General features: G+C 48.6%; 1 protein-coding gene across 2 annotated transcripts; it reads right to left on the bottom strand.

Moving 5' to 3' along the window:
• Nucleotides 1-137: 137 nt before the first annotated feature.
• On the bottom strand, nt 138-12,706 carry TBC1D13 (TBC1 domain family member 13). 2 transcript variants are annotated; one of them, XM_087753045.1, is made up of 12 exons: nt 12,576-12,704; nt 12,390-12,463; nt 11,735-11,775; nt 11,178-11,239; nt 10,782-10,881; nt 9,305-9,387; nt 8,987-9,146; nt 7,963-8,170; nt 7,099-7,262; nt 5,413-5,573; nt 5,137-5,194; nt 138-4,474 (listed from the first exon to the last, which is right to left on the bottom strand). In XM_087753045.1, exons 1-12 carry the CDS (start codon nt 12,596-12,598, stop codon nt 4,409-4,411), a joined length of 1,200 nt encoding a protein of 399 aa, XP_087609171.1. In that variant the 5' UTR covers nt 12,599-12,704; the 3' UTR covers nt 138-4,408. The 2 variants fall into 2 exon arrangements, with proteins under 2 accessions (XP_087609171.1, XP_087609172.1); XM_087753046.1 differs by lacking the exons at nt 138-4,474; nt 5,137-5,194 and having other exon boundaries at nt 5,489-5,624; nt 12,576-12,706.
• Between the last annotated feature and the right edge of the window lie 14 nt (nt 12,707-12,720).

The raw sequence follows: 12,720 nt of genomic DNA, 5'->3' as shown, positions 1-12,720 counted from the left end.
CGGCCGCCGCTTAAAGGGGCCGCGGCTTCCCCGGGGGAGGGCCGCTAACGGCGGGAGCGTCGCCCCTTTAAGGGCGAGAGGGCGCCGCCATCCCGCGGGCCCCGCCGGCGGCGACAGAAGCGGCTGCGGCCCCGCCGTGCAAAGAAACCATTTTATTAGGACAAACGAGAGAACAGCATTAAACCGGAGTCCCGCGGGCCACGAAGGAGAAAGTACAAAAACAAAGAGCGGGGCGGTCAGCGAGGCCACCGCGGCTCCCCCGCGCCCTGCCCGGCCCCGGCCCCGCTCGCCCGCCCCGGCTGCAGCGTTCCCGTCGCGGTGTTTTCCCGGAGCCGGGTCGGTGGAGGCACAGCAAAACCGCCTTGCCCAAGGGGAGAGGGCGATGGAGAGCGGCTAGCTGACACTCGCAGACCCTCGGCTCGCTGGGTTCCCCCGGCCGCCACCACAGAGGGCACTCAAATACCGCAGGCATCGCCTGGAGCAGCGTCAACTCCAAGCTCAAGGCGGTGACCCAACAGGAGACGTTTGCACAAAGCCACCCGTTTAGTTAAAGGAAGCATTATAAAAATAGTGTTTAAAAAGAAGCATAAAAGAAGGAGTTTGAGAGTGATGAAGTGTTCTCTATACCCCGTTCTGGCAATTCTTTCCAGACACGGTAAAAAAAAAAAAAAAAACAAAAAGAAGTGTCACTTGTTCCTCTCTTTCGGGGAAAGGGCATTTTAGAAGAGCGCTCCAAATGGCTAAAACAAAGTCGCTGACACTCGTTAAGGGAAAACAGGCTCTGCTTTCCCAAACACGCTGCCTCCCCCAAAGCAGCTCCTGGCCTTCATTCCGCTCACCGCCAAAGCGTGAATAATTCTAGGTTAGGTCACAAAATTCAAACTCAAAATTGGTATCCTGACTGACCACCATCAACAACTTGATCTCTAAGTATCCTGTTGCTTCTACCTCATTGGCAAAGCCACAAAGTTTCCCGAAGCCAGAATTACAGCGAGGTACAGGCAGCACGGGCCTCTTCCCCCCAGGGAAGGCTCATCTCTCCCCACATCCAGCACAGCCTCCTGCTTTTCCTCCCCACTGAAGACGGGTCCCCCTTCCCCTGCCTGGCAGCAGTCCTGGCTGTGAGGAGTGCGTTGTAAGAGCTGTTTAAACATCCTCTCTTTAGGCCCCTATGAAACAAGGGGTCCCCAAGGCACCCCAGACTAACACCTCCCAACCCAAAGAACTGCTGCTTCATCCAGCCTTGCTGCTCCTGCAGCAGATTAGGACTGAAAGAAATCAGAGGTGGAAACATCAAGGGTGGAGCAGCTGCTACTTGGCCACACAAGCAAGGAACCACTAGTTAAATACCTTCTGACTTCAGCAGCAACAACAAAATCACCAAAAGCCTTTGAGGAACGAAGCCAAGGAAACTCATGAGGAGATTGAAAAGCTGGTAACAAGACTTTCTTTCCTCCCCTCAGAAAATCTGGTTTTGCTCTTAAAGACAGGAGAAAGTCTTAGAATAAAGAAATGGATGTCCCAAGTCATTGAAAGTACAACTCCTTTCAACAGCCCTTTTCAACAGCAGGACAGAAGTCCCACCACACGGGAGGGGATAAGGAAGGACATAAAACAGCTTTTCATGTAGGAACCAGCCTGTCTGGGTGTATCAAAGTTGTTACAAGTTCTCCCCAAAGAACTCCATCAGTTGAGCAGCCATAGTCTGGAGAAGGCTAGAGAATTTATCCCCGAGAGCCTTTCCATCAGCCAAAGCTCTCACTGCATCAAACCACTGCAGACCCCTTTTAAAAACATTCACCATCGCCCCCTAAAGAGAAGTAAGACAGCACAATATAAGCCCTTCAGCACCTAGGAAGGGTGAAGACAGCATGACACCCGTATGGAGAGGGCCACCTGCACTGCTACTCCAGTAGCCACCTCCCTAGTGTCTTCCTCGAGTATTTGTAATGCTACAGACCAGCACCTGGCTCAGAGCTGGGCAACGCCACTGCAGGAGGTTAACCTCGGGGCCCAAACGCTAATCTGATAACAAACAGAAGTTCATCTACAAGTAATGCTTTGATCCTGATTTGCCTGCTGCCTTCTCAGATTATTTTAAGGAGACTTCTAGCTACTCAGAGCAGGAACCCTCACGGGTGCTCCTGTTAGCAGTGAGAAAATGCAGCATAAGAGAACTCTGCACTTGCCAGGGGGACCCAAAATGGACAGCCCAGGTATTCGGGGAGGTGCGAGCAGAGCTTGTACATGGAATGTGAGAGCGCTACAGCAGTATTGAGAGCAGTTCTGAGGCAAAACTGTTTGGAGGAGGTCCAATTCTGCCTAAGAGTTCAACCCTCCAGTTCTACGTTTGTGCCTACCAGCTAGCTGTTCGGCTATGCAGGGTCTGACTACTGGCCTCTGTAGTGCCGGCTAGCCAAGAGCCGAGACCATGAGACCACCTGGAATAGCTCAGCGGTACAAGGCAGGAAGAACATCCATCCAGTGGTTAGAGCAGATGGGATGCTTCACACAGCTGCCCTGGTCTGTCAGTTCCATATTTCTTGGAGGAAAACTCTACCCGCTTCTAGAAAGGATTACAGCAGAGAGGGATACTGTTAGCCACAGATATTAACTACAGATTGTTTTCAGTCTTGTTCTTTCTGCACCACAGCAGCAACAGCTGGCTGCACCAGTGTCACTCAAGCATCTTCTGAAGAGGCAGAGAGATTGCTTGGGATTGCCAATAAGAACATAGGTGCATGCATCAACCTGGCCGTCACTCTCCCCACCCACCCTTGTGAGAATTACAGCAGCCTGTAAAGAACTGGCCTTCGGTGAAGGAAATAACACTAGTAAAACAGCTGATGGCTGACAACATCCCTCCTGCTAGGGCGATTCTAAGCCATCAGCAGCTTAAGCAGATATTACAAAGAAAACTGACCTTTAACAAATCAATACCCATAAATACCGAAAACTGCAGTGTCAAACAGCTATGCAGAGGTAAGCCAGCACAGCACAGAAAGAAAAGGAAAAGCACGCTGGATTAGTGTTCACTCAAGATCTTCTGCACAACCCAAGCACCTGGGTGCTGGCAGTTTCTCCCTCCGAGGATTACAGTTTCTCATCAGCTTGACACTGCTGGCAGGTTAGCAGTTCTCTCCGTAGTTTGTCTTAGCTGATGTTCACGTGAGCCTGCTCCACTGTATCTGAAATGCAGCAGTTTCCCTCCCAGGAGGAGAAGTGTCCAGCTCAGGACTGTGACTCCCACAGGACCGGTACACGGAGAAGTGGATCAGCCCCAGCAGTCAGCTAATGACAAATGCTTGTATGCCCACCGGGTTACACCAGGAAAGGACTCTTAATCGTAGGTCGGACCTGTACCATGTCTCTTCCTGACAAGAAGTACTATGAGACAGAATCAAGGTTACCGTGACCAGAGCTTACACAGGGTAATATTACGCAAGCCACTGAGGCAGAAAACGCCAGTGCCATGCCTGTATAAGCTCCTAGATACGGCTGTCTTCATTGCACATGACTAGATGCCCATTTCTTGTATTTCAGAATCCTGATTGTAGCTGGATATGCTCCAGTTCAGAGCCAGGAAAGCAGCTTGAGGCCTCCCTGCAGCAACAAGCTCCTGCTCTAAGGCTGTGCGTAATAAGGCTTGACTTCAAACTACACTTCACTCATTGATTAAAGCCACCAGTGTCTTGCTTTCAAGGAGACCTTGTTGATAAGGCGATTCTGGATTCAGGCAGTTTCAGTGCACAAAGCCGCCAGCTGTAATCGTCTCCTCCCATCGCAGCTTCTCAAGGTCTCTTGCCCAGGCAAAGGGGTCCAAACTGCCGGATATTAGATGACAATCACCAGAAACTGATGCAATAATCTTCATTGCACACCCCAGGGATGGCCGAGTGCAGACACGAGGGAGAAGAATCCAGAAGCTACTTGAACGGCAGGATGCGTGACTTCATTGGGATACATTCTGTTCACAGGAGGAAGATCCTTCTACACTCACCCACCAAAATCCACTGGACTCAGCCTGTCCTTTCCCCATCAGAAGTTACTCCATGTGTTACTTCCATGATATAGGAGTCCATCCCTTCAGGGGTACGCAGACAGATGGTTTCTTTCTCCCCAAACTTAAAGTCATTAAAAAAAGATACAAAGAACTGCTTTTGGCAGCATAGAGGCATTTGAGATTTGAAAAAATCTGGAGTGCAGGACCCAAGTAGGTGGGGAAGTAATCAGTCCTTGAGCTAATAAATAGAGTAGAAGGAAGTCTTTGAGGTGCCCAGTAGCCCAAACACAAAACCTGAAGTCCTGCAGAGACCACTAGGAGCTTTAATGCACCACACTGCAGAGGGGCATCTCCTGGGATCCGCTGCCATACAGTTTCTCTGACACCTTTTGTTAGGCTCATGGACTACTTAGAATCTTGAAGTTCCTTTGCCTTCTTCAAAATCAGGTGAACATCAGAGATAGGATAATCCTATGTCAAAGAAACAAAGCGATGTAAGTAACTACCTCACATTTCTTGGCCTATTATAACACAGCCACGTTCAGTTACTCCCCTAACAGCTAACAGTTTCCCGTTTTGTAACCAATCAAGCCTCAATATCCTTCAAGAAGATTTTTTTTTTCTTTAATTTGTCCTCCAAGGGTACAGTAAGCTGGCCTGCTACAAGGGCTATCTTCATGCCCGAACGCCTTATCAGAGCCAGTACCTTGCGCAGCCCAAAGCAGGAACTGGCAGAGTCGGAGATATCCCACTGTGCAGTGCAGGTGTTTTCAACCTTGGGCTCTCACAGATCTCAGAACTAAACAAAAGCCTCTGGCCAATAAATTTAACACTGCTACATAGGGTTTCACATCTTTGCTGGAAACTTACATTTTTTGCAAACCAAAAGACGTTAAAAACCTCTAGTCTATGACAATCTCTCTGTAGGCTAGAATGAGTGCACAAGCAAAAGACTCACACTTCCAGTAATGAGAATGCTGTAAGATCCCTTAAGATTCTTCTGCATGCAAACATCAGAAATCTGGCACCTCTCTTCAGCCAGGTGTACCCCCTCTCATACCATCACCCTCTCTCACAGTACTGTTTTACAACTCTTCCGATTGCTCCCTATGCCCACTATATTTAACCCTTACCTGTAGCAGCCTCATGTTCAGAGTGAAGTCTCCTTCCAGCAACTGATCCCGGATTAGTCTGAAAGATGGAAATTATTCCAGCTACTTTTGACTCTTTATAGAGGAACTTTAAAAACAGACTACACTGTGCCCTTACAGAGGCTTTTGAAAACACTTTTGCTGTGACCATAACCTATTCACCAGATGCCCTAATACAGGCCTACAGAAAACTCCTGGATCCACGGATTTAAGTAAAGGAGGGAAAGAGAAGAGCAGGAAGAGTACCTATGTACTTACGTCAACATGGCACAACAGACGAGCAGAAGAAAATCAAAGCGCTTATCATCAGCAAAGAGGGAGTCCCAGATACGGATGACGTCTGGCAGCAGGAACTCTTGGGACAAGAGCAGCGTCAGCCAGCGGAAGGCAAAGAACTGGGGTTTGATGTTCTGTTCTTGCTGTTAGACATGCACCAGGCAAAGAATGAATACGTGCTCTCGGCCAGTTCCCTACAAGTAAGAGATGCACCCCATGTTTCCAGCCCCATCTCCACCCTGATGTAGCTCTAAGCTGCCAACTCAAACTGCGACATCAGCAAACCCACCGCCTCCTTTGAAGTCGCTCACACTCAAGCTAGATTGAGAGAGGTTTTCAGTGCAGCCATGCTCCATGTCTACAGACAAGCCAGAAAACGCTCCTCTGTCCACAACATGGAGTAAAGGAAGCTTTCCTTCCTAAAGGCACTATTTGTGTTAGTTCTGTTAAACTTGCCAAGTAATTTTAATGTTCCCATTTGAACAGCATTTTATCTGCAAAGCCACAACCCTCCCCCCTCTAGCAGAGGCACTGTTTTGTCAGGATTTCCTCTCCTTTCCAGAAGCCCTGTATTTGTCAAAAGGTTTACTATTCACAAAAAGAAACAACGATGGAACAGAGTTCACACTGATGGTCAGTAAAACATACTGTAAGCACTTCTAGCCTGAAGCTTTCTTGTTTTCTGCTGTCAAATCCAAGGGACCATAAGTTTAATCAAGGTCAAACAAGTTCAGGATCCTGCTGACATTCTTAAGGACCAGCTGCTGCATGGCCAAGACCATTTCCTGCCAGCCAAACATTTTATTTTCATCAGCCAGCACTGTGGGTTGTGTCACTGTGCTGACAAACCATCTTTTGGATTATAAAATAAATATATCCTGATTTTTCTAAACACAAACAAAATCTCAGTGTGATTTGGTGAAGGCTGGAGTACAAGAACAGTTTTCCCCTCCAAATTCTCCTTGGACTTTCACACCAAATGGGCTATAAGATCTGAAGATGTTTTCAACAAAAGCTGCCTTCTACATGTTCTACAAAACCCACATCAACCCAAGGCACTCAGAGACCCCTGGATGAAGGAGAATGATGGAATTCGGAGGGCAGGATGGTCCAGCTTGCTGGATTTCAGTTTACTTCTGGAATGATCTCCATGCAGTTTTAGTGCTGTCAGGGCAGCCAGTGGCAACAGAAGTGTGTGCATGGAGGAGGGGGGGCGGGTTTTTGTTTTGTTCTTAACGACAGAGACACAATTCCTGTAACCTCAAATTCCAAGGAACTCTACAGCAAAACTCATGTTTTGCCTGATGACTAGAAGAGAGTAAAGACTCCAGCTCCAACTAGGCCTCAACTCAGGTGACCAGGGATCGTGGCCAAGTCACTTCAGACTCACAGCTGGCAGCTTTGCAACAACTATTGTTTGCTTTCACAGGCAGGCAGGGGAGGAAAGCCTTGCTGTGTCGGCTTGCTCTAGCCTTACTCCAAGGAGTTTTTGTTTCAGCTTATAGATAAGAGAGCCTCTATGCCCTACAGGCAAAGCCCTTCATACACTTCCAGCCCTTCTACTCAAGCACAATAACAGTTTAACAAAATCGGTTGACATTTAAATGCTCTATTAAGCTTCACTCCTTGCATTCCAACAGAGACTCAGAGAAACACCTAGCTCCTCACCAGCTTCAAATACAGCTCCACATCTTTTTCCTTCAGGGTGGAGTAGACCTTCTCCATTTTGTAGGTAATACCACACTGAGAATCATCCAGGCTCTTAATGAAGTTGTCCCGAATTTCAGCCATTAGATTGGTAAAGCAGAAAAAAGTGTCTGCTTCCGCATGTTCTGGGAAAGAAAAATGAAATAAATTAAAAAAAAAAACACAGATGGGGAATAGAGGAAGCATCACTGACAGAGGCACACAGACTTAGAAATGTTCTTGCTCCCTAATCTGGTTGCTGTACTGGATTCAAGTAGTGTATCCCACAAGATCCTGGCTTGCTTGGTCTGGGACAAGACCGTCTGGTCTTTTTTTTAAACTAGAAATGCCTACAGAGCCCCTGCAAGTACAGCCCCTGTGTGCAACACAAGGTCTTCATGACATCGGGTCACAAACCGGTTATCTATGCCCAAGAACACCATCTGCTCTCCCTGCCATCAGCCCACGCCCTCGGAGCTCCCATGAAGTAGAAGCAACTGGCAAAGTACTCCCATTCCATTCCTTTCTTACCAGGTATATATGGTACAAGCAAACAAGAGCTTCTAAAGGAATTTTAAGTTTCACGAAGCATAACTTAGATGCACGCAAAACAAACAAAACACCCTCAAAAATCCTCACTTCCCATGTCCTCACCACTCACAGCCCATTCAGTCTCTATCAATTTGCTGTCGTTCCCGAAACTCCTCATCTCTTACTGTATTTGCTTTTTGGCCTCGATCAGCCAAAACAGAGTTGTTTAAAGATAGTCTTATTCCCAAAACAGTTCTTTATACAGACAGCATGCAGTACCACAGCCATTACTGAGCGGCCAAAAGAGTCTCTCACCTTTCCATTCACTGTTAGGATCTGTAGCAAAGGTGTAGTAAAGAGGCCCCACAATTTCATTCATCCCCTGAACGTACGCTATCCCGGGGTTCAGCTTGGCGTAGATGAACAGGATTCGCTCCACCACTTCCCAGTGAGCTTCACAGCCGTTGGGCAGAACTTCATACTCGCTCAGAGAATTAGGAGTCGTTTTAAGAGGGGAGCTCACCTGAAGAGCAAGGCAAGACTAGGGCTGATTTGGAATAACCAACTGGCACAGATAGTTTTGTTCACATGACAAGCTTGGCTTTTAATACATAAAGCCCCTCAAAAGATTTGGGCAGCTCATACCAAGCCGGCAGGTGTTCACATAAACCAAGACAAGTAACTGAGGAAGCACAAAGGCGCTGAAGTCCTAGTGCTGGCTATCCCTGAAGAACAAAGCAGTTGGTAGTAACAGACAGTTCCGCTGAATCACCGCACCACCTGATCCCACACAGTACGAAACTACAGCAGTTCCACTTCTTTGTTAGTCATATGAGGAAAAGTATAGATCTGTTGTGGTGGCAAACCACCTTCCCCAACAGCGTGTGGCACTTGTACTGTAACACTCACGAAAGAGGAAAGAGACAACACACGTTTCAGCAGATACCCACCTCTGTTCCTAATTGCAGGTCTATGAGATCCAGTTCTGGAAGACTATGTAAATTCAACTTCGATAAACGAACCTTTCAGTGTTTTGTTCTCATACAGAAAGGCACATGTCAAGCATAAAATACTCACATCTTCCTGCAACTCCAACTTCCACCAGAAGTCAGGAAAAACTAATCCTTAAAATTAAATACACCTATAATTCCCTACTAACTGTCAGGCACGTCAACTGGTTCTACAAAGCTGTCTAGCCAACAGAATACACAGTACCTGCTGGGGTGTTTGCTTAATTCAACGACACAAGCAGAGAGAAACAGAAAAAAGCCCGAGAGACATCCTTCCCCTTATCAGCTCAGATGCCCTGCCCCACGGACAGCCCCCACCTAGATCTCACATTCGTAACCCCGCTGCGGTTTCGTGCCACCGTCTGTGACTTGAGTGTGGTCTGCTCCACTCGCTTGCGCAGCGTCTCAAACTCATTTTGGGGGTCCAGGATTAAAAGGCAGGGGTAGTCCGTTGGGCGCTGGAAGAATGCCATGTCAGGGTACAGCCTCCTAGGATGGATACAGAAGGAAATCAGGCGTAGGAAGGAGGAAGTACGTGCCCCGTGTTGAATGGGAGGCTCAGTTTAATATTAAACTTCGTTTTCAAAGTACAAAGTGTTAATCAAACCACTCGGGTTCAGACGCCTGAGTCATTGTGCCTCACATACCTGACATCTTTGTCTATCTGGAGAAGCACTTCATTATCCTTGAAGTAAGTATTCCATCGACTGTCTGGGTTTGGATTGAGGGGCTGAAGAAATAAACAACAGAAACAGAACAAGCATGTTTCACATGTATCACAGTCCTCAGTAAATATACACTGATTTAACGCTTCTGCTATCCCTCTGTCATCTAGTACCAGCCCACTCCTAACACATCAGTTTTCATTTTTTCTCTCACTAGCTACATTTGGTGTTGTTTCTTCACACAGTGTGCAGAAAGCGGATCAGAGCTTGTGAAAAGAGTGAGCATGCAGGTTCACTTAGAGAGGCAGAAGCCAACATTTCCAAGCCCTTTTCACCTGCCTCTTACTGACTTTGTTCCCAAATCAGCTAGCCTGTCCTGTGTCAACAAGATTCCTGATTGAAGCTCCAACCTGTACAACAGAGACGGTCTTTGTACTTAGGGTAAGAGTTACCTACCCACACAATACTTAGGCGCTGTGGTTATTAGTTACAAGTATCCCCCTCTATCTCCGCTCTGAGAAGGCGGATTGAGCACCACTGTTGTGCCCAGGAAAAAGGAAATACATATTAATATGAACAGCCTATCCAGTATCTGACCGGTTTTCCAATATGACAAATTTAACTACCCCTCCACACACACTTTCCTCTCTCCAGATCAAGATCCATGGAAAGTTAACAACTAACCAAGAGAAGGGGGGGAGGGAAGCTATGTTCCAAGCGACTCAAAGATCACTGGAACCTGGCAACATGGGGAATGTTACAAACATGCTAGTTTTGCAGCACCAAGGCCTCCAGAGATCACAGCAGCACAGATGACTGTACGCTAGCAGAGAAGTTAATGTTCAGGACAAGTCATGGAAGCAGTTGTATCATTTTACAGTCTCTTCTGATCAGTTACTTCATTGCCTCCCCCCAACACATACACTCTTAACAGCACTTTCAGAGAAGGAAAAAACCAAGGGATGCAGGAAGTAGTCAATTAAAAAAAAAAAAAAAGCCAGCACCAGAAATAGAAATAAGTGAGTCTCTTCTCTTCCATGCCATAGTCCAACTTGACTGTCCTGCCTTTTATATCCTCTGTTCAGAGTAGCCTGCTCTGAGTCCACCCACAGGCCTGACTTCCCAGGAGAGCATCTCTTTGGTAGAGGTACCTCTTGTGAGCCTCTCCCTTTCCCCAGGAGACCCGTAGCCTGGACAGCTAGCCCCAAAGGAGGGGAAAGGGATTTGCATCACTGCAAACAGCTCTCTTCAGAACTAGTGGTGCTTTGCCAATAATTCACACTGAAGGCTACTAAGACACAAGCACCAGGCTGGTACCTAGGAACCGTCCCCCCTGCTGGCAGGGCAAAGTTCTCTCAGTCCAAGAACAGAGCCAAGCGCAGCCCAGGGGTCCAGACTCCTGAAGAACAGTTTATAGCTCTGGGGAATTTTTGCAACACAAAGGCTTAACAGCACTTACGTGATCTTCTAAGGTCACATCTTCCCTTGAAACACCCAGGTTGGCTTTGGCGATCCCAGGCTGGATAATCATTTCCTTTAGGAATTGGGAATACAGATCCCTTAAGGAAGAGAAGAAGAATTTGCAATGAAGCAGAAGATTAAGTCAACGTAAGCACCCAGACTGAATTCAAATAGATCTCTCTGTACCACCCTGCTCAGCCAGAAGGCATTCGGTTTTCTCCTCAGCTGAGTTCAGCTGAAGAGGTCAATCCACCAGACCCCGGAGACAGCCTACAGAACAGTGCAGTCCACATGAGAACAATTCATTTTATGAAGGTACTTAATTATTTAAGGAACTATTCTCCTTCTCTGCAGATATCATTAGAAATAAAGGAGCAAGTACCAATGTCCTCACCTCTGTTTCTTCAGCAAAGAGCTCCATAAGGCTTTCTCTAAAGGGAGGTAGTTCAGAAGTATCTGTACAGAAGACAGATGCACACAAATTAGTATTTGGAGAATGAGCTATTATACCTGTAAGACGAGCAAACCAAACACAGTAGCTAGAATTGGCTCTCTGAAAATACTGGGAGCCTTCTCCAGAAAGCCTAGTACTTTGCCAAGCGACAGTCAGGAATATTTTGGGGACTGGTTTTCAACACAGACCTATTTGAAGAATAGATCGATAGCAAACCTGACTAAAATGCACTCCTAGCTTAATACTGAGGGCTGTTCTCATGCAAAAAGCAGACAGCCACTTTCTATCATCCAAAGAGATGGCTGTCCTGTGTCAGTAAATGCTATTGCGATTCTGCCAGTGCTGACCTGCACAAATTGCTGTCGATTTTGAGTGGCTTTTAAGCTCTGGATTTTTTTTTTTTTGTTTACCATTTTAAGTGCCCAAAAAAACTATGTGTACTTAAGCAACCCAAAGCATCACTCGCAAGAAACAAAAGCGCCCCAAGCAAAACCCACCTTCCAGCACAGGCAGCGCAGCCCACCATCAAAGGGAATTCCTGTGGAACATCAGGCAGAGAAATAACTACGTTAGCCCCAGTCTCCTCACCGCAGTTTGTTAACGTCACCACGCAAACAGGCAAGGCAGCACTTTTCCTCCCCAGGAGGCAAGAAGTTTTTACAGGGAGGCTATAGGGGTTATAGACGGTGCCAAACTTGCCGGTGCCTCCCGCGGGGGAGGCTGCCTGCGGCAGGCGATGGGAGCAGAAAGCTGGGGACCGTGCAGGTGATGGACAGGGCACAGCAGAAGCAATGAAAGCCACGAGAGGGGGAAGGAAGGGTTTGCCTGGAAGTCTGTGGCTGTGCTCAAAGGCCGGGTGGGGACTGCTGCGGCCTGATGGAGCTTGGGCTTGAAAACACACACAGCAGCCTCGGGTTTTCAACCCGAGCTTCACAACAGCTGTAGGAGCGGATTAGGTCGCGGTGGCTGAGGTGGCCTTCAGCCGTCGGGCCTGACACCCCCCGCCCGCGCCTTCGGGCTGCCCGAGCCCCGCGGGGGCAGCGCCAGCCCCGGGCCACCACCGGCAGGAACCACCCCCCCGGGGCTGGGGCCGTGCCCAGCGCCCTCCTGCCCATGCCGGGGCCGGTCCCCGCACCTCCCCGGGCCGCTCACCGCTAAAGCAGAGGTCGCGGAGCTTGGCCAGAGCCACCGTGGGTTCGCCGAGCACCTCTTGGAAGTCCGCGATCCTGAGGGGAGGGGAGCCGCGGCCGTTATAACGTTTGTTACCGGCACCCCCCGATCCCCGCAGAGCCTCCCCCCGCCCCGCAGCCCCGGCGGGGGACGGGCCCCGACACCGACCTGCTCTGGTGCAGCCGCGACATGGCGGCCCCCGCGCCCCTTCCCCGCGCGCCGCGTAACGGCTCCGGCTGGAAACCCTGCCCGCGGGGTGGGCGGGGTCAGGCAGGCCACGCCCCGAACCACGCCCCCACAAACAGCGGTGGCT

The sequence above is a fragment of the Nipponia nippon genome, unplaced genomic scaffold (assembly GCF_047370975.1).
Source record: "Nipponia nippon isolate SJK-2023a ecotype South Korea unplaced genomic scaffold, ASM4737097v1 scaffold_16, whole genome shotgun sequence".
Lineage (NCBI taxonomy): Eukaryota > Metazoa > Chordata > Aves > Pelecaniformes > Threskiornithidae > Nipponia > Nipponia nippon.
The sequence above is the reverse complement of the archived record's forward strand: the minus strand, read 5'-3'. Positions and strand labels throughout refer to the sequence as shown.